General features: G+C 51.2%; 10 protein-coding genes across 10 annotated transcripts; 4 read left to right on the top strand and 6 right to left on the bottom strand.

Annotated features, from left to right (window-relative positions):
* Positions 1-225: 225 nt before the first annotated feature.
* M437DRAFT_61603 (Flavocytochrome c) lies at positions 226-2,348 on the bottom strand (the record flags this gene model as incomplete). Its single annotated transcript, XM_041023960.1, has 5 exons — positions 226-1,331; positions 1,382-1,845; positions 1,898-2,135; positions 2,191-2,259; positions 2,315-2,348. The coding sequence occupies 5 exons, from the start codon at positions 2,346-2,348 to the stop codon at positions 226-228; spliced, it is 1,911 nt and encodes a 636-aa protein (XP_040884194.1).
* Positions 2,349-3,153: 805 nt separating this feature from the next.
* On the top strand, positions 3,154-4,679 carry M437DRAFT_37887 (ubiquinone biosynthesis monooxygenase COQ6; the record flags this gene model as incomplete). Its single annotated transcript, XM_041019735.1, has 2 exons — positions 3,154-3,349; positions 3,403-4,679. The coding sequence occupies 2 exons, from the start codon at positions 3,154-3,156 to the stop codon at positions 4,677-4,679; spliced, it is 1,473 nt and encodes a 490-aa protein (XP_040884193.1).
* A 917-nt stretch (positions 4,680-5,596) lies between these two features.
* On the top strand, positions 5,597-6,208 carry M437DRAFT_38326 (uncharacterized protein; the record flags this gene model as incomplete). Its single annotated transcript, XM_041019815.1, has 1 exon — positions 5,597-6,208. The coding sequence occupies one exon, from the start codon at positions 5,597-5,599 to the stop codon at positions 6,206-6,208; it is 612 nt and encodes a 203-aa protein (XP_040884192.1).
* A 387-nt stretch (positions 6,209-6,595) lies between these two features.
* M437DRAFT_12563 (uncharacterized protein) lies at positions 6,596-7,027 on the bottom strand (the record flags this gene model as incomplete). The annotated part of the gene is made up of 2 exons (XM_041018662.1): positions 6,596-6,949; positions 7,010-7,027. Coding segments are annotated over 2 exons (372 nt in total), but the record flags the coding sequence as incomplete, so codon positions are not given.
* Positions 7,028-11,260: 4,233 nt separating this feature from the next.
* M437DRAFT_79824 (rRNA processing protein Pwp1) lies at positions 11,261-12,949 on the top strand (the record flags this gene model as incomplete). The annotated part of the gene is made up of 1 exon (XM_041027249.1): positions 11,261-12,949. One exon carries the CDS (start codon positions 11,261-11,263, stop codon positions 12,947-12,949), a length of 1,689 nt encoding a protein of 562 aa, XP_040884190.1.
* Positions 12,950-13,690: 741 nt separating this feature from the next.
* Positions 13,691-14,980, bottom strand: M437DRAFT_61597 (uncharacterized protein; the record flags this gene model as incomplete). Its single annotated transcript, XM_041023959.1, has 3 exons — positions 13,691-14,029; positions 14,083-14,898; positions 14,957-14,980. 3 exons carry the CDS (start codon positions 14,978-14,980, stop codon positions 13,691-13,693), a joined length of 1,179 nt encoding a protein of 392 aa, XP_040884189.1.
* Positions 14,981-15,296: 316 nt separating this feature from the next.
* M437DRAFT_13568 (uncharacterized protein) lies at positions 15,297-16,216 on the top strand (the record flags this gene model as incomplete). Its single annotated transcript, XM_041018717.1, has 2 exons — positions 15,297-15,534; positions 15,597-16,216. Coding segments are annotated over 2 exons (858 nt in total), but the record flags the coding sequence as incomplete, so codon positions are not given.
* A 1,124-nt stretch (positions 16,217-17,340) lies between these two features.
* On the bottom strand, positions 17,341-17,838 carry M437DRAFT_70991 (cyclin-dependent kinase regulatory subunit; the record flags this gene model as incomplete). The annotated part of the gene is made up of 4 exons (XM_041025603.1): positions 17,341-17,374; positions 17,429-17,487; positions 17,543-17,687; positions 17,735-17,838. The coding sequence occupies 4 exons, from the start codon at positions 17,836-17,838 to the stop codon at positions 17,341-17,343; spliced, it is 342 nt and encodes a 113-aa protein (XP_040884187.1).
* A 1,668-nt stretch (positions 17,839-19,506) lies between these two features.
* M437DRAFT_70990 (uncharacterized protein) lies at positions 19,507-20,331 on the bottom strand (the record flags this gene model as incomplete). The annotated part of the gene is made up of 1 exon (XM_041025602.1): positions 19,507-20,331. One exon carries the CDS (start codon positions 20,329-20,331, stop codon positions 19,507-19,509), a length of 825 nt encoding a protein of 274 aa, XP_040884186.1.
* A 1,715-nt stretch (positions 20,332-22,046) lies between these two features.
* On the bottom strand, positions 22,047-23,923 carry M437DRAFT_35976 (endoplasmic oxidoreductin; the record flags this gene model as incomplete). The annotated part of the gene is made up of 3 exons (XM_041019356.1): positions 22,047-22,155; positions 22,206-22,285; positions 22,403-23,923. 3 exons carry the CDS (start codon positions 23,921-23,923, stop codon positions 22,047-22,049), a joined length of 1,710 nt encoding a protein of 569 aa, XP_040884185.1.
* Positions 23,924-24,462: the final 539 nt, after the last annotated feature.

Raw genomic sequence — 24,462 nt, 5'->3', positions numbered from 1 at the left:
AATCGATACCTCATTCAGCATACTACAGGCACATCTTGAGTCGAGCACCAAAGGTGTACCTAGCTCGCATATCGTTATGTGAGTGCGGTACAGGTACAGTGGAAGATATGCGTCAAGATAACAAGTCTTCAAATAATAAACCAGAACTACAGGGAGAACACACATGCCTAGTTTGAAACACGCAAGAAAACTCATTCATATCATTTTCCCATCATACATATTTGATCAATACTCAAGGGTAACTTCCTGACCCTTTACTCGGCCAATCACGATGCCGGCAGCGTACTTGGGAATGACCTCGTCGTCGTGCAGCATCTCGAACTCTTCACTGGCGTCTCTGCCCATGTGACTGAAGAGAGCCTGAGGACCACCAGGGTGCTCTTCCACCCAGTCAGTCACGTTCATGACGACACCCTTGACAGCAATCCAAAGGTCCTCCTTCTTGTTGTGCTTGGCAACCTCCTCAAGAGTGTACTCAGTCTCAGGAACCTTGAAGTCCTTGATGTCATTGGGCTTGGACACCTTAGCAGGGTCAGACGAGTCTGCAGTCTTGCCCGCGGGTGTCATGACTGGACCGGCGGATTGCTGTGACTGTCTCTTGATGGCATCGTTGGCGCCTGAAGAAGCACCAACACCGTCTGCCCACTCGACAGAGATCTTTCCAGGCTGGTTAGGATCAATGTGGAGACTGATCTGTCCCAGACGTTGGGCTGCTGAGGAGCCGCCACCATTCAACACCTGTTGGAAGAGATACTTGCTTGCTGAGTCTCCGGCAACACGACCGTAGACGACACATCCGAGCAGGGACGAGCCACCGAGACGGTTGGAACCGTGAACACCACCAGCGAGCTCACCACAGACGAAGAGACCGTCGAAGGGCTTTCCCTCAGAGTTCAAACATTGTGCCTGGTCGTTGATCTCGATACCGCCCATGGTGAAGTGAAGAACGGGTTCCATGACAGCGACGTGGAAGGTGTCGTCTACCTTGAAAGGCATGTTGTGGAAGTACTTCTTGCCCCAAGGGTCCTTCTGCTTGCCATCTGCGATCTCGTTGTAGTCGCCGAAGGTCTTCTCAAGATCTTTTCTTGAGCAACCGATCTCCTTGATCAGCTCCTCGCCACTCATCTTCTTCATCAAACCACGACCAGAGTAGTGGCGAGTGTGGAAGTCAAGAACATTGGATGCCTTGGAGTTGAGAACAAGACGGATTGGCCATGTTCCCTTCTCCTTCTCCTCCCACATCTTGCCCGAGACGTAATCACGGTGTCCGAGCTCGTCTGAGAAACGCTGACCCTTGTTGTTGAGCAGGAGACCACCCTCACCACGAAGAGCTGTCATCTGTTAGTCATGTATGTCGAACAAGGGCTTTGCATATACATACCTTCAGCGGCCAAGAACTTCCACTTGGAGCCAGGGTCCTTGGGGTCGACCAAACCAGTAGGGTGGACCTGAACCTTGTCCATATCGATACCGTTGGCACCAATCTGCATGAGCATCTTGTGGCCATCGCCAGTGGCGTGGGCACCGTTGGTTGTGGCCAGGCCGAATGTGTCGGGTCTCCACTTCTTCAGGAGCGAGTCATCTGTGAAGTCGGCAGCGTAACCTCCAGTTGCGAGGACAACTGGGCCATCGACAGTGACCTCCTCGTTGTTGAAGAGGTATGTGACACCAGTGACGTTGTTTCCCTCCTTGTTGATCTTGGTGACCTTGGCTTTCTTGATGAGCGATACGCGTTCGGGCTCGGACTCGGCAAGCTCCTCGAATCGTTGCATCAGGGCATATGTGATGGCCATACCAGGGAACTTGGCATCGTGACCACGGTGAGTACGGGGGAATGAATGACCTCTGTGCTTGGGTCAGTATGTGGTTCGTTACAGCTTTCTGGGCGTAAACTCACCCGAGACGAGAAACAAGTGTCAGGTCGAGGTTGAAGACATCTTGCAACCACTCAACGGCACCAGCTGACTTGTAGGTCAAAACCTTGATGAGATCTGGTCGGGCCTTGTCTCTGGCTGACTTCAGAGTGTCTTCGTAGAATTGCTTGACGCTGTCCTGAATGCCGAGATCGGTCTGTGTACGAGTAAGGGCACCGTTGATTCCAGAGGTAGCTTTGGTCGAGTTTCCTCCCATGAAGTCTATAGATGATATGTCAGCATGTCGAGTTGTTTCGGTGAGATCGTAAGGTCTTACTGTTCTTGTCGAGCAGAACGACGTTACCGCCATTTAGGTAAATAGTGTGAGCGGCACTCAGGCCGGAGACTAGTCGCTATCAGTGCCACGCTCGAAGGGATAGTTGATGAGTATAGATGCTTACGGCCAGCACCAACGACGATGACTCTCGCAGGCATTGTAGAAGAGACGGGGTATCACAAATAACAAAGAAATGAATAGAATAATGGGAAGAAAGGAGCAACGAGCCAGAGACGAGGGTTCAAGGGTGTTTAATGGATGGACCGACCACATGCGCTAAGTACATGTGGGGGGAAGGTATGGAGATCATTGACCGAGGCACCCTCGAGCCAAAGGTTCCAAAGGTTTGCCTTCCTGCCTTCCTTGATCATCAACAACCGAACAGAACCTAGTAAACCGCAATAGGTCTGGACGCGGCTACTTCGATTGCCTTCAAGACTCTGAGATCGACTAGCCATTGGCTACACACTACCAGTCTTCTCAAAAGAGGCACCTCGAGCTCCTTCACATGTGGACATGGGGTCGGCAACGGAATTGCTTGAAGGTCCCTGAATCCGCTCTTTGTTTCCGTCAAACGCAGCAGGAAGGCGCAAAATTCCGGGGTACGGGATGAGGGGGCGGGCAACGGTCGGCAACCTAACATGTGATTTTCCATGCTCAGATGACCATTTCCATCCCCTCCTGGCGAATCAACGCTTTTTGCTGACTACAAACACGTGAGGGTGGTCTTATTGCATCTTTCATGTGCTCACGCTTCTGAAAACGGACCGAAGAACAAAAAGGACATGTTGTAGCCATGTTTTCTACAAGTAGAAGTTTGGGCCAATCAGCAAGCAACGCACAAGCTCGCTGTACCATAGCCCGAAAGATCGGAGACTGTTGTGCCGAAGACCTTCCAAGATCTGTAGAACAGACTTCGGCGCAATCACTCCATCTTCCATCCTCGCCATAATACACGCCGGCATGCCGCTGCGGCTCCCCCGAACACCATGTGAAGTCTCTAGAGTATCCTCGAGATATTCGAACGTCTTTGTAGCTTCTCGATCATTCTGGTCACGGACGACGCCCGCTGCTGCGCCTGTACCAACAGGCCCACAAATCTATGATGTCGTGTGTGTTGGTGGCGGTCCAGCAGGACTGAGCTTGCTCAGCGCCCTTCGTAAGACTAGGCACAGCATGTATAGCGTAGAATTGAAGTGCTGAGATGTGTAGGTGCTTCTCCCAAGACCGCGAACCTCAAAATTGCCCTAGTCGAGGGACAAGATCTCAACAAGCCACAGGTGCAAGCCGAGTCAACAACCTTCTCCAACAGATGTAGCTCCCTGACTCCCGGCTCAGTCAAGTTTTTGAATAGTATTGGAGCATGGGAGCATATCACTGCGTCTCGCGTGCAGCCATATCAGGCCATGCAGGTGTGGGATGGTGTGTCTGGAAGCAGCATCAGTTTCGATCCTTCGTCGTCCTCAAACGTCTCGGATACAGTGGCCACCATGACAGAGAACACCAATCTCACATCCGCCCTTCTGTCCCGTCTGAACTCATTACCTTCAATCGACATAATGGACAAAACGCGCGTTGAGGGAATTGAGCTTGGGAAAGAAACAGAGAATATGGACTTGTCAAACTGGCCGGTCGTGTCTCTGAACAACTCGCGCAAATTAGCAGCACGTCTCCTTATCGGCGCAGACGGAGCAAACAGTCCCGTACGCACATTTGCTGGAATTCCCTCGCGCGGCTGGGACTACAATCGCCATGGCGTTGTAGCCACTGTGCAAATTGATGGTGCCAACTGGGGTCAGACTGACCACAGAACCGCATATCAACGCTTCCTCCCTACTGGCCCTGTCGCGCTACTGCCTTTACCTGGCAACGTGGCTACCTTGGTATGGTCGACGACACCCGAGAAGGCTGCTCTCTTGAAGTCGCTCAGCAACACGGACTTCACTGCAATGGTCAATGCTGCTTTCAGACTCTTGCCTGTAGACCTTGATTACATGCACACCATGAAGTCTGGCCAAGCTGACGAGTTCTCATGGCGTGAAGCCAACACCGCCTTCAACTCTGAGCGTATTCCACAAAAGATCTCAGCCGTTCAAGAAGGCAGCGTCGCTTCGTTCCCTCTACGCATGCGTCATGCAGACACTTATACTGGCCATCGCGTTGCTCTTCTTGGAGACGCTGCACACACTATCCACCCTCTTGCTGGCCAGGGTCTGAATCAAGGGCTTGGTGATGCTCAGTCGCTTGCCAAGCACATCAATTTCTCCCTCTCTGTGGGTAAGGATATTGGCAGCAACTGGGCTCTAGATGCATACAATGCCGAACAGTGGGCAAAGAACAATGCCATGCTGGGTGCTGTAGACAAGCTGCACAAGCTCTACAGTGCTGGCAGTGGTCCTGTTGTCTGGGCACGAAGTCTTGGACTTGACGCAGTCGACAAGATGGGTTTCCTCAAAAAGTTCTTTATGCGCCAGGCAGCGGGAGTGTAAATTCCATCAACTTGTACACTATTCTATAGAACCTTCCATGATCAACTTTGTATTCTAGAATGTTTTGCTGTCCTGATGTTGCAAGCATCATTGCTTACTGAAATAAGTTCTCCATTGGCTCTTCTCATGAGCCCACTATACCATAACAAAGATACTAGGTCTTTGCCAGCAATTACAATTGCGCTGTTACCGGATGCAATAGCCTTCATCTCGATTTCTGACAGCAAGAAGATACTCGTGGCGTTTTGACAAGAGCGATTCTCAAATCGTCAGAAGAGCAATGTGTCTATCACTATCACTCTTTGCTTGATCAGATCACACCGACTATGTGTCGATGATGTACACCTGCCTTGGCGATATATTGTACGGCGCATGGGGTTGCAATCATATAATTGAAGGCAGTCTGCACTGAAAGATTTGACTTATCGGTCATCTGATTTTCTGGACATGTGCAATATTCATCAGTCACCTTTGTTGCATGTTTTATCAGCTTTCAAAGATGCACAATGTTTTCCAGAAGCACGCAGCATGGAGATCCGTCAGCTCGAGACAAGAAATCGACACTTACGTGATCAATGGAAGCTCATTTGCTTTTGAGATGTTGACTCTGGACAGACCAACTGTGCTCGATGATACCGAGAACATAGAGACGATCAGCGAGTGGAGAGAGCAGGATGGTGTGATCTGATGACAAGAGGGAAGAAACAATGTGCAGAGGAAAGGACGAATCAATATGTGCCAATGGTCAGCAGCAAGGCGTCATAATTAATTCTCCAATATTTCTTCTTTCTTCTCTACTTCGCCCCACCACAGAGCGTTCAACCCACTTCGACCCACAACCACGTCCTTATCATCTCCAAAGTCACACCAAGAACCGAAAGAACCTGAACACAAGACACAAAAGAAAAATACAAACAATGGACAAGGACAACGCAAACCCCGCCATCCTCAACCCAAGCGACCTGCCCTCCCGCCGCCTCGCCTCCCAAAACCAAACCAAAAGCGCCGGTCTCTTCGATGGCCTGATCCCTTCCTACCCCCACTACGACAACCTGACTTCTGGCTCTTCGTTCCCCGCTCCCATCCCTTCAAACTCTTCCGACGATGTTTCTGACGATGACGACGACATGCGCGAAGAAATCGACGAGCAGGAAATCTTCGACTTGATCAGCACAATCTCGGACCCGGAACATCCTCTATCGCTGGGCTCGTTGGCTGTCGTTTCATTGCCGGATATCTTTATTTTGCCGCCTTCGTCGCCGACGTCAAAGATTTCGACTGTGAGGGTCTTGGTCACGCCGACTATTACTCACTGCTCGTTGGCTACTGTTATCGGGCTGGGTGTGCGTGTGAGACTGGAGCAATCACTGCCCCCAAGGTTCAGAATTGATGTGAGGATCAAGGAAGGTACACATGCCAGTGATGAGGCTACCAACAAGCAACTCGGCGACAAGGAGCGTGTTGCTGCTGCTATGGAGAACGGCACCCTGGTTGGCGTCATCAAGAAGATGTTGAGCACTTGCGAGTAGAGAAAGAGGGAAAGAGGTTTATGATTATGACGAAACGCATGTTGAGTTTTCTCCATTGCGTATGCTCTCTGAATCGTGGATACATTATGCTTTAATACGCGACCCTGGAAGGACCCATGCAACAAAAAAACGCCTCCATCACCATGCTGGGATAACGCCAGAAGCTTTATCAGAATGTCGCTAGTCGAGAAGGGACAAAGGAAAAACATGAGGATGATGATGATCGAAGGAAAGAAGAAACCGGGTATCTTTTCGTGTCAAGTCAGGATCGAGCCAGCCTAGGCTGCCAGCTTCTTACTGGGTGTTGTGATTGTTCTGGGCATTGTTGAGTGGCAAAGAAGTGCTGCTTCCCTCGCCAGCGACTTCATTTCTAGCCACAGACTGAGTGTTCTGGTTGGCTGCAACCTTGCTCGCGCCTTGAGGAGGCTGGTAGACTGGCGGCGCATCCCAGTTTCCGTATGCAGGTGGTGGCGGCTGGAACTCAGCAGGTCCATGGCCCATGTTCTGCATAGGGTAGCCTTGCTGCGGTGGGTATGCAGGGTCTTGCTGGTAATAGGTGTGGTTGTTCTGGCGGAATGGTGTAGCTCTGTAGTTGCGGCGGGAGACGAGCCAGCGGTGGTAGGCGAGGGGTGGCAGACCTTTGCGTATTCTGCGTTGGGCGTGGAAGTAGGCGCCGAAGAGCAACAGGGCGATAGCGATGAAGATTAGAGCGATGATTGCATAACGGACTCCATAGCCAGTCTGTGAATAAATGGTTAGTCCTTGTTTCTCTCATCTCGCAAACAGTTCGTGAAGACATACACCGCTCCACCACCAATCGTAGTCATCGTTACAGTCAGGATCGCCAGGGTAATCGCAGTCGCGTTTGAAAAGCAAATGCGAGGGCGCCATAGGAGAACAGCGCGAATCAAACGAACGATGTCGAAGTGGGATCCAGGAATTTGTAGCTGAAACGAGTGTTGAAGATGCTTGGAAAACAAATGCTCAATATGTTGCCTTCTCTTCGACTATTGCGTTGCCCCAGGAGTTTTGGTTTGACAGCAAGTTTGACAGTTTCTCAATTTGTGGAGTTAAAAGTAGGAGGCGCCTTGGATGCAAACGCAGGAGTGCAGTGGCGAGTCAGCACCACACCGGCTTGCTTTTGGGGCAGGAGCGAAGGATGTTTGTGTTAGACAGTGATTTCAGAAAGGCAAGGAGCAAAGCTGCAAGAGCAAACAAGGAGACGAGTAGGCCGCGGCCTCTTTCCCAAGGAGTGTCTTCTTGATATCGATTACCCGTTACGTATGCTGCGGGAGGGCTGCGGGAGCCACGCGCTTCCCTCCTGCTGGACTCAGGTGGCTGTGCTTGCGAGCGGCTGGCTGACGCCTGAGTGGTGGTGGCTGGCGCGAGATGAACCTATATTGCTTCGCCAACCACTCTCACGACAACAACGTACTTGCATCTCGAGTCAACAATGTCGACGCTCTGTCAATACATTAGGAGCTTGCTGTATGTGAACAACTCCTCATATGCAAAACTCATATGCAAAAGGCAATTTCTATCAAGCCAACCAACAGATACCAATAGAGCGTTTGTAGGCGCGCGCCTGACTCAAAGAAGGAGGAAGGATTGCGCTCTTGAAATAGCACGGGTAGATGCATCTTCCCTTTCTGGATCTTCCAAGCGCTTGAAAGCCGCTGACTAGATTACAACTATCTACAAGTCTAGAAACCACGACGCTTAGGTACAATGGGCTTTCTGACCGCGCCAACGGCGCTGACCTTCTTAACGGTAGGTTTTCGTACCTTCTTGTCTTCCTCTTGCTTGGCCCTAGCCGCTGCTTTCTCTCTGTCTAAAGCCATCTGCTGCTCAATCTCGACCTTCTTGTTAAACTCCTGCTCGGTGGTACGCTTGAGTTTGGAGTTGTAGCCCTTCTGCTTGACCGAGTAGAAGACGGCTCCCAGGTCGGCTAACCAAGTGGCATCAACGGCGGTGACACACGACATGTACTCCTTGGAGGTTAGAATGAGTTCGTGGTAAACCACATAGTCTGGTGGGTCGCCAGAGTTATACAGCGCGGAGGTAGGATGTAGCTGCATCGACACAGAGGTGCGCAAGTTGAGGTACTCGCCCAAGCCCTTGCGCTTAGCAGCTTGATGGTAGTAACCCGAGCAGATACAGAGACGGACGATCTCCATGTCGTAGCCACAGCTCACCAACTGCATCTTGTTGCTGATCATGATATCGCGGATCTGATTGCGGATCTCTTCGGCCCTGCGTAAAGCCTTGGGATGCAGGAAGTGTGTCACACACCACCCGTCGCGTCTTCCATTAGCAGCCCATTGTTGATATACATGCAACAGCGTCAAGTGATCGGAGGATGAATCGAAGAACTTTTCGCGTGCGGCATCGGCCTCTTCCATACGCTCTTTCGGTCGGTAGAAGACTGATGGTACTGAAAGCATTGACACAATCGTCAAGATCTCTTCGCTACAGCCGTATTCGCATGAGGTTATGACAAGCTTGGCCATTGAAGGGTCCATCGGGAAGGAGGTCATCTGTCGCCCGAGCTCTGTAAGGTCACCCAAATTGTCAAGAGCACCCAGCGCCCAGAGGTCAAACAGGGAAGTTGAGATTGTTTCCTGCGGAGGAGGATCCATGAAATCGAAATCTAGTAGATCTCTGACACCAAGCGATTTCAAGAGGAGAACGGTGTTCGCCAAATTGGTACGCTGAATTTCAGGGATGGTCTGAATGTAGAACTCGTCACGGAACGCACGCTCAGTGTATAAGTGGAAGGCTTTTCCTGGACCTGTTCTTCCAGCACGGCCTGCTCGTTGAGATGCGTTTGCTTGCGAGATGGGTGTGATTTGTAGTGTGTCCATGCCCATGCGAGGGTTATAAACCTTGAGCTTACTGAATCCAGAGTCAACGACATACATGATACCATCGACGGTCAAAGACGTTTCGGCGATATTGGTGGCAACAATGACCTTGCGAACACCAGGAGCAGCACGATCAAAAATCTTGGCTTGCAGATCAGCAGGCATTTGACTGTAGATCGGGAGAATAGATAACTTTGGTGGATCATTGAGCTGTTTTAGGCGTTCGTCGATGAGCTCGCATGTGCATTCAATGTCCTCCTGACCGGTCATGAAGACAAGGATATCTCCTGGGCCTTGAGAGACGTGGATGGCGAGGACCTGCCTCACAGCACTGTCCACGTAATCTTCACAAGGGCTTCGTGAGTATTGGATGTCGACTGGGAACGTACGTCCAGGGATGAAGAATTCTGGGGCACCGCCGTAAAAGCGCGAGAAGCGATCAGCGTTCATCGTTGCAGAAGTAACGATCAGCTTGAGATCTCGCCTACGAGCAAGCACTTTCTTGATCAGACCCATCAAAACATCAGTGTTTAATGCTCTCTCGTGGGCTTCGTCCATGATGATGCATGAATACTTGTCGAGGTCGGATTCCACGAGAGACTCGCGCAACAACACACCATCTGTCATGTACTTGATGGCCGTTTCTTTGCTCGTACAGTCCTCGAATCTAATAGCATATCCGACAAGACCGCCCAGTTTGACCTCCATCTCTTCAGCGACACGTTTGGCGACACTCATGGCAGCGACACGACGTGGCTGAGTGCAACCAATCAAGCCATGTTTTGCGTAGCCATCCTCGTACAGGAACTGCGTCAATTGAGTGGTTTTCCCTGAACCAGTCTGACCAACAACGATAATGACTTGGTTGTCACGAATGACACGGAGCAGCTCTTCTCGAACGGCAAACGCAGGTAGATACTCGCGCTGCTCCTTGAGTGTTTTGCTTCTACTGAAGGCACTCTGACCCTCGCTCTGTTTCTGCATGTGTTCGGCGAATTTGCTGCCTCCTTTCTCTTCCTGGCCAGCAGGCTCTGGGGCAGCACTATCGGTATCCTCCTCTTTGACGCCCATGACATTGCCCAAAGCAGTTCCAGCGACCTTTGTAGCCTCCTGAGCAGCCTTTGCTCGTTCTTTTTGCTGACGTCGCTCGCTCACGACTTTACTGCCTTTGCGACTGAAGACGGCCATGTCGCTCTGAGGGTCCCTGACGGCTGATACCGGTTCTAGTTGCTTCGTGAAGACAGTCTTTCCATCGAGGAACGGTGGTTTCAAATCGTGGACTAGCAAATGGACTCTGGTCCCATCCTCATCGTCCTCGAAGCCGGTATCCAACTCTCTTCGTTGAGCAACACCAGATGTGAGCATGCGATTTGTCTCCCAAGCGTCATTTTCGCGCTGTCTCTGCATAGCACGAGGGTTTCCACGAGCACGCGCAGCCATCTTCTTCTCCAGAAGAGCGGCCTCACGTTGCTGGTCTTCCCAAGAGGCGTCATCTCCAAATGGGTTGTGTGAGTCGTCGCCGAGCGTTGCACCACCTTCATCCCCTAGGTACCAGTCGCGATCCAGGGCAGTTTGGTCTTGAGCATCGACACCAGGTTCAGGGCCATCGAACTCTTGCTGGCGCGGCTTTGCGCCTTGCGACTGTGCATGGCGTGGGCCATCTCGGTGAGAAGAGTTGTGTTTTGAGGGTCTTATAGCGAAGTGGCCATTGTCTTCGGCATCGCCGTCGTTGTCTAGCTTGCGTCGTTTGAATGAAGACATTTGTCGAGTTGCGAGATATGCTTGATCTGGAGTTCAAGACAAAAGAACGAGACGCTTGTGACGCGATGGCATAAATGACTACCGAACAGAAGCGCTATATCATAGAGAACGTTTGCAGGTGGCTTTGGCTCATGTGAGCACGTAAACAGTTACTATTCAGATTCATAGATCTGTGTCTATCAAAAACGATTGGAGAAAGCAATCTCAGGGCTATATAATCACTACTTGTCCTTTATATTCAAGAGTCACTTCCAAAAGGGCACCAAAAGCATGTGCCTTGTTGACGTTCTGTATCATCTTGCGGCGATGGCCTTGGCACTTCCGGCGCCGCCTTCCCCGCATTGTTCGCGTCTCGAAAATTATCAAAGTTTCCAGCCTGAGCAAGGTGGATTTTTTTCCCTGACCATTCGGACATAACGCACACAACATGTCTATGATCACAGCAACAACGTGGGTGCCGCGAGGCTACGCGGCGCCCTTCCCGACAAAGTACCAGTTTGACGAGGAGGAATTTGAGCGCATCTCCAAACTCGCCAAGCTGGAACTCGACGACGCAAAGGATGATCTCGCTGAAGCCCAAGCAGAGTTGACTGGAGAGAAGGTCCCTAAGAAGGATGAGAGTGATGATGATGACGAGGACGACGAGATGCATGCGACCGGTGCTGCGACGCAAGATATCGATCTCCAGGATGACGACTTGAAGGAGTACGACCTTGAAAACTACGACAACGACGATGCTGAGGAGAACGAAAACGGAGAAAACAATGGCTCTCTGAGCATGTTCGGAAACGTACGCAACCTGGCATACCACGGCTCCAACGCCGAAGACCCATACATCACACTCAAGGAAGGCGAGGAGTCAGACGACGAGGAGCGCGAGGAGATGCAGATCTTGCCCACCGACAACATGCTGCTGGCCGCCCGCATCGAAGACGAGGTCGCCCATCTCGAGTGCTACGTCTACGAGGACGATGCCGACAACCTGTACGTTCACCACGATATCATGCTGCCCGCCATTCCGCTGGCCGTCGAATGGCTCAACATGCCCATCTCCAAGCCTGGTGAGCCCGTGCCTGAGGGTCAAAAGGCAAACTTCGTCGCCGTTGGTACCATGGACCCGGATATCGAGATTTGGGATCTTGACACTGTCGACTGCATGTATCCCAATGCCGTCCTCGGTCAGGGCACCGCAGAGATCTCAGCAGGACCCACCATGCCCGGCTCCAAGAAAAAGAAGAAGAGAAAGAGCAAGCAGATCAACGACAAATACCACATCGATTCGGTCCTCGCCCTGTCAGCCAACCGCTTCCACCGCAACTTGCTGGCCTCGGCCTCGGCCGATTGCACCGTCAAGCTCTGGGACCTCAGCACACAACAATGCGCAAAGTCCTACAACGACTTCCACACCGACAAAGTCTGCGCCCTCCACTTCCACCCCTTCGAAGCCCACTCCACCGTCCTCCTAACCGGCTCCTACGACCGTACTGTCTGTGTCGCCGACCTGCGTGCCGCAGAAGGCACTAAGCCCAAGCGCTGGGGCGTCGACTCGGACGTCGAGCAAGTCCGCTGGGACCCTCACAACGAGCACGTCTTCTACGTCTCGACAGAAAGCGGTATCCTGTACGCCTTTGACGCTCGCAACCCACCCTCATCCCCCGAAAAGACACAAGCCATCTGGCGCCTGCAAGCCCACGAAGCTTCCCTTTCGTCCTTCGCCCTCAACCCCACTGTCCCTGGTTTCATTGCCACCGCATCCACCGACCGCACAGTCAAACTCTGGAACATTGATCAAACCACCAACCAACCTTCCATGGTCGTCTCACGCGACCTCGGTGTCGGTCGTGTATTCTCTGCAAACTTTGCTCCTGACGAGGCAGTCGCTTTCCGTCTTTCAGTTGCGGGATCAAAGGGTGCTGTCCAGGTCTGGGATACCAGCACCAACAGAGCCGTCCGTGAAGCCTTTGCTGGCCGTGTCAAGGGCATTGACGCCACAGAGGTCAAGGAGAGACTCGTCGCTGTTGCCAACGATGAAGAGGAGAGTGACAGCGATGAGGACGAGGAGAACGAGGATGAGGCTGGTGCTGATGAGCGCGGTTGGGAGAGCATGTCGGAGTAATGTGTTTTTGGAAAGAAAAAGCGTATCTTTATAAATATCATGACCAGTCTATTCTGTCCCGTCTTTTACGAGCTGCTCTTTTCGTCTACAAAGGTACTTGTAATGACATTCGAGATACATCACCTCTGTGGTCGTGAAGCAATCATGACAGGGTCATACCCTCAACTACCCACTGTAGCATACTCCAGCGACATTGGCCACCATTCCACCATTTGAGTGGAACTCAGAGTACCTTAGATGAGCTCTCCAGATTCATGCATGAGTATGATATCTATCTCGAGGCTTGGGCTCGTTGGCGGGCGCAGCTATGATGTATCTTGCAATTTGATCCGCAATGTCTTGGGAAGCTTCGCCGAACGCCAGGGGATCCCGACCGCTCATACGCCCACTTGGAACTCAACCCTCAAAGCAGACAAACAAGGTTCGACGACATGAACGACTGCTAAAGGTAAGGATCGGAAGATCTGGCCAATCTCCTGAACAAACTTTGAAGATTGGCTGTTTCAACCACTTGGGGGATAGTATCAAAATGCTTCGTTGGATTATGCAGATGTCATAATGTAATATATTATTCATACAATCCTGGCAACCTGTCATCCTGTCGTATCGTACAATCTATTAAGGGCCATCTAGGCCTGTCCTATGCCAATCATCCTTCATCATCCTGATGATGTACAATCTATCGCTGCAAGTGAATATGTAAGAGAAATAAGAAAGAAAAGTCGGAGAGACATGAAAGGCTTAATCATCCTGGTGTCTCTTTCTCAAGCTCAGTCTCTTCTTGAGCCCTTCGCCTGCTCTGCGCAAGCTGCTTGTTCGGTTCATGGTGTGAGCATCAGTGTCGGCAGCCATTGTGAGATTTGCGTATTGTGATTCTCCGCCGGCAATCTCGACAGGATCACGGTCGTCAAGCTTCTTGTTGTCCTTCATCTTGTCATAGTCGCTCATAAGCGGACGGTCTGATAGCTCAATGCCACGCTGGCCATCAAAGTCACGCTCGTGAATGGTGTGAGCCTTGAGCGCACGGTCGAGGGAGAATGCTGGTTCGCCCTTGCCCTTGAGATCGTCTTTACTATATTCCTGAGAAATTGTCAGCATGTTAATCGGAATGCAATGATGTAGAGGAAACTCACCTCTCCGGGCCAGCGCTTGTAAGCACCACCCTCAGGGTTGGCCTCACGCATCATATCAGTTCCTTCCTCGTAGTTGTAGACACGACCAAGCTGGTCACGTTGACCAGGAGGAACAACAGCAACGCCATCAAGGGGCATGTGCTTCTCGAGAGAATCCTTAATCTTCTCGGCAGGGGTGGCCTTGAGTGCTTCTCTGTTAGAGTCCTCCAAGGCAGCGATGGGGCTGCTGTTGTAGCTGGTGTTACGAGCCAATAGAGCGGCATCATAGGGACCTTCGTGGTGGTAGGGAATCTTGCTGGGAGTAGGGTCGAGACGGTCGATTGTGTCGGCACCAGGGATGTGACGCTTGTTGAGGTGAGGAGAGCGGTAGGCCTTCTTGCTATCCTTTCTAAGCATGTTCAGAGGCTGGTTTGATGTGTCACCAGGGTAGCGTTGACTAAGCGAGCTGGTTCTACGAGGGCGGTTGCCCAACGACTCGTCCATGAGATGGTCACCGCTGAAGTTGCGGCGGTGGGAAGAAGAGTGGTCACCACTGAAGTTGCGACGGTGGGGAGAAGCAGGGACCTCGTGGAAATCGGGGAACTTCGAATTGCTGCCGGTTGAACTTCTGCTAGTTTGACGGACATGTGTCTGAGGGCCTTTTCCGCCCATCGAGTCGCGGAAAGGATTCTTGGACGACGAGGGAGACGACATAGTAGGCGATGTTGCTGTGGGAGAGGCAGTCATGGTGGTTCCGGGAGGGTAGAAGTGCGAACCCGGACCAGTCTCCTGAGAAGGCTCCGGGGCATTGAGAGGGTCAATGAGATAGGCCTGAGCCTGTAGGTAAAATGTGAGTGGGGTTCAGAGTGATACGAAGAGAAAGCTCGGATCTCACCTCTTTGGCGCTGACACTTGACATGATTCAGTTTGAGATTCGATGTAGTTCAGATCGATTGTCGCACTAGATGCAAGAAGCAAGATGAAAGGAAGGGAAGGTCGGCAGGAACGCGCAGGTACAGCAGTTTTTTAAAATAAGCATGATCCTCCTTGGGCCGCACTTCCTTCATCGGCTCTTTCGTCGTTGTTCGCATCACACACTTTTTGGGAAGGTACGTCATGCCGCGCACGCTCAACAGATGTCATTAGCTTCTTTTCCCCGGACCCTCGACATCCGCCCACTTCCACCCCCTCGGTCATCTATTGATCCGTCGATAGTGCTATTGGCACCGAATCCAATGACACTAGTCGCCTATTCAGATTCTGAAGACGACATCGACGAGCCTGTAGCCAAGCGCCCCAAGAAGCACCATGACCATAAGCAAGACGACCTCCCACCACTGCCAGCGTCGTTTTTAAATTTATACTCGTCCAGCGTCCGCGTCAGCAACACCGACGATCCTTCTCTGCACCACGGCCGCAAACGCGTCGTCAAGCATGTTCAAGGGAATTGGCCCACCCATGTCTATCTCGAATGTATGTTGAGGCTTTGCAATGATTGAATAAAACACACAGCCCGACTTACACAGCCTTCGCAGGGCTGCCATCACCTGCTGAACACGACAAACTTAACAATTTGCTCAAAGCCTTGCCAGAGTCGTCAAATGTGCACTCTCTGCTGCAAACTCCACTACAAGTATCCTTGCCTCTACACATCTCTCTAAGTGCTCCGCTAGTATTGCGTACCGGAAATAAAGACGCTTTCCTGGAGACCATCACAGAAGCCGTAACTCCGATCGTTCGCTCACTGCGACATCCAATTGCAGTACGACCTGCCTCACTCTCATGGCATGGCAATGACGATAGCAGTCGATACTTTCTAGTCCTCCGCGTCCAAGATGCCGACCAAGGCCAAGACACGAGTGCCTTAACCCTACTAAACCAACTGCTCAGAGCCTGCAACAAGGTCGCCCAGGACTTCAACCAACCTCAACTCTACACCAAACTTAAGCGTCAAGCAGGAAGCAGCGACTTCTCGCCATACTTCCACATTAGCATTGGTTGGTCTTTACCCTCGCCGGACCGAAACCTGGAAGACGACAACCTCAAGATGCAACCAGCTGTGGAATCTATTCTCAAGGAGCTTTGCGAGAACATGGTTGTATCTTTCGACGCTGTCAAGGTCCGCATAGGTCAGACCGTCACAGCTCTGCCGATCAGAAACGAGCACCCGAACTCTAGAACCAAGGGCGGCGTGTTTAGTTGAGTAGGTCATGGAATGCTCCTACTCTTCCCAAGTTCAGTTCTTGTAACCTCAAGGCGTGAGAGACTAGTAGGGTATCGTACAACCTCTATCTTAGGTCCCTACTGTACGGTGGGTTCGTCCGTCTCAAAATGATATAGGGTGGAAAGCCGGCAGCAGAACCTTAATTAGACAGTGTTTTAATCGTCAAGGCCGAGGTATATAGAAGTTTAAATGCTACCCTCGGTATCCATCTAGAGAGCTAGAGTAATTGTGCTCTCTAGACCATCTTACAATTCCGCTATCTTGACCAGGCCAACAAACCTTGGTGTCTGAATATCAATGGATGAATGACTTCTTCCTAGCCTTACATGTCACAAACTGCGAGGAGCATTCTAGTTTGACATGTTTTCATTTTCATTGCCATCTCTCTCCTCAAGCTAGATACAATACTCGTTTTTGGAAAGCCCCATCTGTACAAGGTAGAAGAAAAAGGAAAAGAAGCAAAGTTTGTCCAGGCGCTGAAAATCATCTTTGCTCCCTGCTCGCCGAGTATCCTTGCAAGGCCTGGAAAGTAGGCTTGCAAAGAAACAAAACCCAACAAATGCAACGCCCTTGTACCAAAGCAAAAGAGAAGAAAACTTAGAAAACGCCATGCAGTGTGCAAATGAAACCATAAGCTCGGAAGAAAAGCAAATACCCATCGTCCCTCGCTCGGAACACCAAGTTGCGTGGTCATCAATGATCAGAAAATAGCAAAGCAAAGCTTCCTGACTGAGACAAAGCCATAAGGAAGTATGTGTGTTGTTCGGCGACGATTGATGTGTGAGACTGTGTTTTTGCTTGGCCCCAGTGTCTGGTGCTCGAATCTGGAAGGGTTGGTACAAGGAAAAGCTGTATTTTATATTTTTGGATCTGTGTTTCAAGCCCCAGCTGTGCTCTGTGCCTGTTACAGGGTGGCTGAGTACGTGGATCGCTCTGACAAAGTCGTGGCTTGAGTTGCGATTCGATCAGAGATTCGAAGGGGAACAAGGTCTAATAGCAGTCGAGCATCATGGAGGTCATGTCATCACCGTCGTCTTCATCGTTGGCAGTGGCTCCTAGTGCACTGGGGGTTGGTAGTTGATGGGGCGCCTGAGTTGTTGTCAGCTCGTTGGCTCCTGCTGTGTGTAAGAGGGTAAAACTCACTTGAAGAGCAGAATGTGCGGTTCAGGCTCATGGACCTCGTAGTGCTCCCATCCAAGACTCTGCAAGCAAGATCAGTTTCTGGTTTCTGTGTTGTGATTAGACCTAGCCACATACCTGGGTAATGCCCAATGCTCTCCACTCGTCCTCCCATAGCAGCTTGAGAGTGCCTCGCGAACCGTCAAAGTATTCCTTTGGTATCGCCTTCAGCATCTGCTTGGGCAGCTGCACGTGTCTGTACTCGAAGTGATCATCGGAGTATCTGCACACATTAGCTTTGGCGATAAAGTGGATGAAAGATCTACTCACCTTGAAGAGTAGTGGATGCTCTCGATGAACTCGTCCAAACGCTCGCGCTCAGACTCACTCAGAGGACGCGGCTTCTTGTTGCGGCGTGTGGCGTCGATGTCCATGTTGACCATTGTGAAGGGTTGATTGGGTTGAAGCTGAAAGGTGGAGGGGCGGGCTGATTAAGAGCTTTGGAAGAGAGCGGTTATGGATGTCGCGTGAGAGACAAGCGGTGACTGTTGTGGAGCCCCTGATTCGCAATGTTTCTCAAAGAAAAGTGTGGAGTTGGGTTGTCGAGCAGTGGTGAAAGCTGGGTTGGAAGAGATGCGCTGTCGGATGCGCCTGTGTTGGTATCAAACCACGGCGGTCGAGCGGGGCAATCAGGTCTGGCGCAACAATGGCTTTGGAGGGGGCGACAGGCAGCAACAAAAGGGATGCTGTTGAGCTGGGTGCAATAGCGATTCTGATGGATGGATGAACTTGGGGTCAATGACGAGATGCGACAGCACGATAGACGAAGCTCTGGCAGGAAGGAAAGTTGTGTGGGAGAAAAGTTGTTGTTGTTGTTTATCCACGCTGCGCCGTCCCACTCTTGCTTGGTCCTCATCAATCCGCAAAGCCAAAGCCCTTAGTTCCGCCTCGGCTCTTGCCGTCGGATCATCGCTCTTAAACCTGCCGCCTCCATGCACCAGCTCGATCTATCCAAGTGGAAAGTGCTTTCTATTGTCCGTACAAGCTCCATCTTTCTACCGGCTATCTGCCTTGAATCAGCTCCAGCTTATCGTCAATCGACAAGATACACCGCTATAACCTCTGTCGATCAGCCAACGTTGTGTACTGCACGGCATGAGGCTCTTTATGCACTCCAGCTCATCCTTCTCGGCATTAGTGAAGCCATGCTAGTTGCCTTGTTTTGATGCCTGGGGTTTCAACTAGTCTATACACTACTACATCTCCATGTCTTTGCTGCCACCTGGCATATCCGGCTATGCCTTCTCTACTGTACACTTGTTCTCTTGACCGCCATGATTTCCTTGACCGCCTAAACCCCTCCTTTGGCTACCCTTGACATCTTGTCAACTCTTCCTGTGCTGTCCAAAACGTGAATTGATCATTGCTTTCTGGGAGACTTGACGGCAATAATAGTGTCGGCTCGCACGGCATAATTTCCGTGCATGCTAATTACCGTCGATGGACAACCTGGGGCAGAAACTGACTTGCTCGTCCAAATCAGTTCACTTCCAAAAGGTAGATGCCGAGATTGACACTCTCTTCGATTGATCTGGTGACCAGTCCTGGAATGAAAGCATCATAGCGGTATATCGATCTTGTTGGAATTTGAAGTGCATGTCACAGATACTTAGCACAAGAGAAGATTCAATCAGAAGGTCAGAGAACGAGCTTAGAAGTGCATTTGCTACATCTAGCTACGCAAAACAGTGTTCCACCTTTCCCAGAGTGCTGTATGGCCTGAATTTTGGTCATAAAATAAAGAATATAAAGAGTGAACGGGACAAAGGTATTGCCTTCTCCCAAGAAGACTGCCCGAGTATTTCGTGTCATCGTAGCCCTTTTTGGGGAAACATCCATATCCCAACGCCAGTAATACATCAGGGCCCAGTCTTCCATGATAACGTAAACAAAAGAGAGTAAGAAGTAAAGAAGTCAGACGTGAAATCGACAAGAAGTGAAGAGTCGTATCGGAGTTCCCTCAGCAAAGGGGAGGATAGAAAATGCCATGGTCCCGCAAGTTACCAGCCTTGCGACCGTTGCTTGACATTTGTGGGCGGCAATCAGATCCATCCAGCCTCCTCGTACGGCGTCGGTTCTTCTTCAAAAATGACGTTGAGCATGTCTGCAATCTCCATCATGTAGTCGTCTGCAGTGAAATGGTCCAAGCCATGGGCGTCCATGAAAACACGGTCTGCATCAGCCTCAACATCGCGAACGGTGGTGCCAAACTCCTCGGCGACCTCGCTGAGCTGTTCGAGCTCCTTGCCGAAGGGGTGCGGCGACACTGGGCCAGAAGCACGGAAGAAGTCGGTCGAGTCTCTGGTGGTGATAACGTCCTCGGGGAAAGAAGGAGGGTTGCGCGAGATTGAACGCTTGTGGCTCAATTCACGAGAGATTGAACGCTTGTGGCTCAACTGGTGGGCGTGCTTGCTGTGCGAAGGGGCGCGCTGAGGGAGGACAGGGGCAACTTCAGAGCGGCTGAAAGAGTTGACAGAGGTGTCACGGCTGTGCTGCGAAGGCTCGTCGTAGATGGAAGGCTTGAAGTAGCAGCTGAGGTGGTTAGGCTCCGGAGACAAGGGCGACTCGTCGAAGGAAGAAGCGTCTGTGAATGTGCCTCCAGAACGGTGGCCGATACTGCTGGAGTCGCTGTATTCAATCGAGCTCAGACTGTTGGAGCTGGACGAGGTTGTAAGGATTCCTGCCTTGTGGGCGATGGGATTGGTTCCGAAGATGTCAGGGGCCTCGTATGCCAGAGTGTTTGTCGTCGAGATCAACTCGATAGGACCGGAAATCTTGGGACGCTGGACGCGCTGGCTGGCAGAACGATCCAGATCAGAGTTCTTGCGGGCAGCCCGTCTGGTGGTGAAAGCACGGACAAGCGACATGTTTGTTGATAGCAGTGGTGGTTGGACTGTCAAAGGACCAAAAGTACTTTTTTGAAGAAGAAGAAAGCTCCGGGTGTGAGAGTGAAAGTGTCACTTGGTAGCAGGTCTCACACGTGGAACCGATGTGATCACAAGATTTTGTTCACTTGGGTGGGTGCTGCAGAGCGTGTGATCAGAATGTCTTGTCAAGTTCCTGTCTTGCAGAAACGTCACAGCTTGTTGGTGTCTCGAAAAGTGATCGAGGCTGCTTTTGTGAAAGAATGAAGGCTAACCGGGACACAGTCCTTGCGGTTACTTGGTAAGAGAATGAATGGTTCTGACGGTGTCGCCCAAAGGAGAGGAAGCGATAGCCAGATGTGTCAAGCACGACGTCCTGAGACGAGTAGGCGCTCGGAGGTGACAAGGAATGACTTGGAGAAACAGGTGGTGTCTTGGAAAAAGAGCAAGAGAAGTTCTCTTGGGGTGGCACCTCCTTCGTTTTGAATGCACCTACTGCACCTACTTTTTGGCGGGCGCCAACGATCCGGGAGCGCTGCAAGTGTGAAAATCGTGCAGGGCAGAGTTCCAGACACTGACAAAAGGTTCATACGCACGCTACGCATTCCGCTTGTATCCAGGCACAGTTGCGTGATTGGCTCAACTCTCCTATCTTCTCCGCTTCGACGTTCTTTAGCGCTCCACAATGTTGTGTTTGCCGGCACGCTTAGACGAGGCCAACCCTAATCAAGCCATGGTTTCACTCGACTCGCAAAGGCGTGGCTTTAGCGATCGTGCCATGAGTGGACCATGGTTGTTTAACCGTCACCGGATGCTTGCCAAAACTCCACCACGACCGCCCAACTGTTAGGGGGTGCCCGTTTACGACCTCCATGGCTTTGGTGAACCGTCAAAGTACTACTGGCGCTACTATCCACTTGTGCGAAAGACCACGCGGACGGGCGCGTCTTCTGGCAGAGAATTGCCGCGCTACATAACATGTGTACAGTACACATCGATCAGCATCACGCTACGCGACACATTTATCTCATATTGGCTTGCTCCAAGATGAAACGCGGCCATCCGGTCATACTCACAACCCCAAAACGGCGAGTCCAATCTATAATTCCACGTGCAAGGACATGAAACAGATAGCTGCCATGGTTGCTAAATCTATCTCTGGGTGCAGAATTTGCGTTACCAGCACTGGGCACCTGGCGTGATCGAGTCTGATGCGTAGTGCAACCGAATTGTCAGGAGTTCATAAGACTATATATACTGTAAGCGTCTGCAAAGACGTTGCGAGTAGCTTTCGCTCTTGGATGTGTTCGGCTTGAGTAGGTTTATCGGTGCAAAGGACGTTTTCAGGGGTTGTCCACGCGCAACGAGGCATACAAATAGGAGGAGGATGACAATATCGAGGGCCGACCCGAGCGAGCCACAAACAGAGGCACTTTGCAAGATCCTCGAGTCCTTGACCTTGGTCGAATTGCTACTTGCTGTATTCACGTCCAAGGAAGTACGGTAACGCACCGTTCGACGTCAGATCTGTATCGATAGGCGACTTGTGACATTCTTCTATCTTGATAGTGATATCAACTGCTCGGCACATTTATGCATCCCGAACTCCTCTAAGAGATTTCGCAAATCTTTTCCTTAAACGCCAACGCTATGTTCTTAACCGACATGCATATGCTGAAACACGAACAATGTAGCCCTGTTTATATTGATGATGCTTTCTATAGCTCATCAATCGTGGGCAAGCGGAACTCCCATGCGCGTTGTTGGATTTCAAGACCCAGCCAACGTTGCCATAATCTAGAAAGCTCCGTGATGAGGATGATGAAGCTGTGAAGAGGTCAGCGACGCTTTCGCTTCAAGAACAGAGCAGAACTTACATTGTCTGAGGAATCTCCATCCAGCTCTTGAGGACAAACTTGGTGACCTGCCAGACGAGATAGACCTCTGCCTTGGCTTTCTCCCATTCAGTGAGTGGCTTTCGCTTTGGCTTTGTTTCCTCCCATGCATCATCGTCATCGAGCTCGTCTTCATCGTCGGTGATTTCTTGTAGCACCTGCTGCTTCTTCTCGGCAACAATCTCTGGAGCGGGGATTCCTTTCTCTTTGGCCAACATGTGTTGGAAGTTACCGAGGGCCTTGATGGCATTGCTAACCTTGTCCAAAGTGTTGAAGAAGGCGACTAACTCGATTCTCTTAAGAGCTGGGGCAGGCTGGTCGTTGTTAAACTCGAACAAGATCTTCAAAGCTGTACCATAACCTGCAGTCTGGAGCTTGCCCCAAAGCCTGCATTTATCGCAGCCAACGCAGTCCATGATGCGACTAACATTGCGGAAGCGGTTGCGGAAGTCTTCTTTGAGGCTAATGCCGGTATCGCCAAGTGGGTTCTCGCGGAACATGACACTCTCGTCGAAGATCTCAGGTCCAGCAGGGATGGTGTTGGCGACCTTCAGGGCCATGTCCTTGGTACGCTTGTCCTGCTTGGGGTCACCGGTACAGAAGGTGTAGTCCTGAACGTAATCCTTGAGCTTGCCCGCAGCTCTAGCCATGAGAGCGTAGTTGAAGTACAGGTTAGCGATGCGCTCTGGATGGTTGTGAAGGCGCTGCTTGTAGCACTGCAGATTGGGACCCCATTTGCCAGTAGATTGATTGAGGTAGTCGTGACACAAGTGGGTCGAGATGGAGGCGTGCATTCCAGAGATGACTCTGTAGAACACGCGCTTTTCAAGACACTCGTCGTCGAATTCCATGTTGTCCTCAAATTTGCCTTCTTGCGAAGCTTGTTGGCGACCATGCTCTTTCATAACAGACTTGAGGTCCTGTGCAGCTTGGCCTTGCATTCCCGAGAAGCCAGCGAAAGGCGGAACCAACCCACCAGCACCCAGGCTTTGTGCACTTGAGCTCGGCCTGGAGAAACAGTTCTCGCGATAGATAGCCTCCCAGATTTGGTGGGCACCTTCGCCAGAATATCCAGTGAAACGTTCCGGATTGTCGAGCAAGCTGACATAGTCGCCCTTAGCACTTGCGCTCTCGTCTTCGGGCACACAGTAGTCTCTTTCGTCGCACTCATCATCGTACTCGACAACACAACTTTCGCCGACGTTCTCGCCCAGCTCTCCTTGTAGTGGCCTTTCTAGTTCTCTTTGTTCTCTCTTGCCAGGGTGGTGTGCTTTGGGACCCTCCAGTCTACTGAGCTCTTCAGCTCTCCAGATCTCGGGGATGTCTTCCTCATTCTCGAGTGTCGTAACAGCGCAGGCAATGTTACCGCAGAGACCTTCGTCGTCTGACCAGAAAGGACACTTCTTGTTATACAGGTTCAGGCGGTAGTAGGAGAAGAAATCGGTCTGGGACACGAGGTCATGCAAGGCGGGGTTCAGGCGGATGTTCAGCTTGTCAAGGTCGGCATATGACGCGCAAGCATCGGATACTGTGGCACCAGGCTCGACCTGTATACTCGAGTCAGCTGGCTTTCTTCGAGGAACAGAATGTCTGATGAGGCTGCTTACAGGACAAATTGCTGGATTTGAAGAGGCAGCGTGTGATGAGCCTAGCAGTGCAAAGACTGCTAGATAAAAGGTATTGGTGACTGAAGTTCGCATTGTACTGTACTATATCTATCCTTACCAGAATTAGTAAAGAAGGGATGTTAGAGTGTCTGTGTAAGTTGCATACCAAAGTGGTCAAACGAAGGCGATCAGCACATTCTTGGCCGTTGGCACTTTCAAGAAATGACGGCTGCGGAAGTCTGAGAACAAGGGAAGAAGAACGTCTAGCAAGAGCAAAGCAGCAGGCTATATGAGTCAACAAGGTCAGAAAAGACACGATATCTCGAAGAATGCGGGCGTTAATAAGAGAGGTGGCTTCTTCGAACTTTCTGCTTGGGTTGATAATCAGGAGCATCCGGGATCGTCACACCTCACCAGTTGACACCAGACGCGCCGCTCGGCACGAGCATGGACCGCTTTCCCGACCGCCTTCAGCCCTATCGTTCTACGTCCCAAATTTTCTTCCGTCACCTTTTTCTCCAACCTCTGCAACACGCGCTGGCATGCGCGCCAGATGGCCATGCTCACAATTTGACATGACCATCTGGACTGTCGGTAACGTAAGTTTGCTACAAACCTTCTTGCTTTCTGCA

Source organism: Aureobasidium melanogenum (assembly GCF_000721775.1).
Source record: "Aureobasidium melanogenum CBS 110374 unplaced genomic scaffold scaffold_1, whole genome shotgun sequence".
In the NCBI taxonomy this organism is placed as follows: Eukaryota; Fungi; Ascomycota; class Dothideomycetes; order Dothideales; family Saccotheciaceae; genus Aureobasidium; species Aureobasidium melanogenum.
Note: the sequence above shows the minus strand (reverse complement) of the source record. Positions and strands in the feature narration are given on the sequence as shown.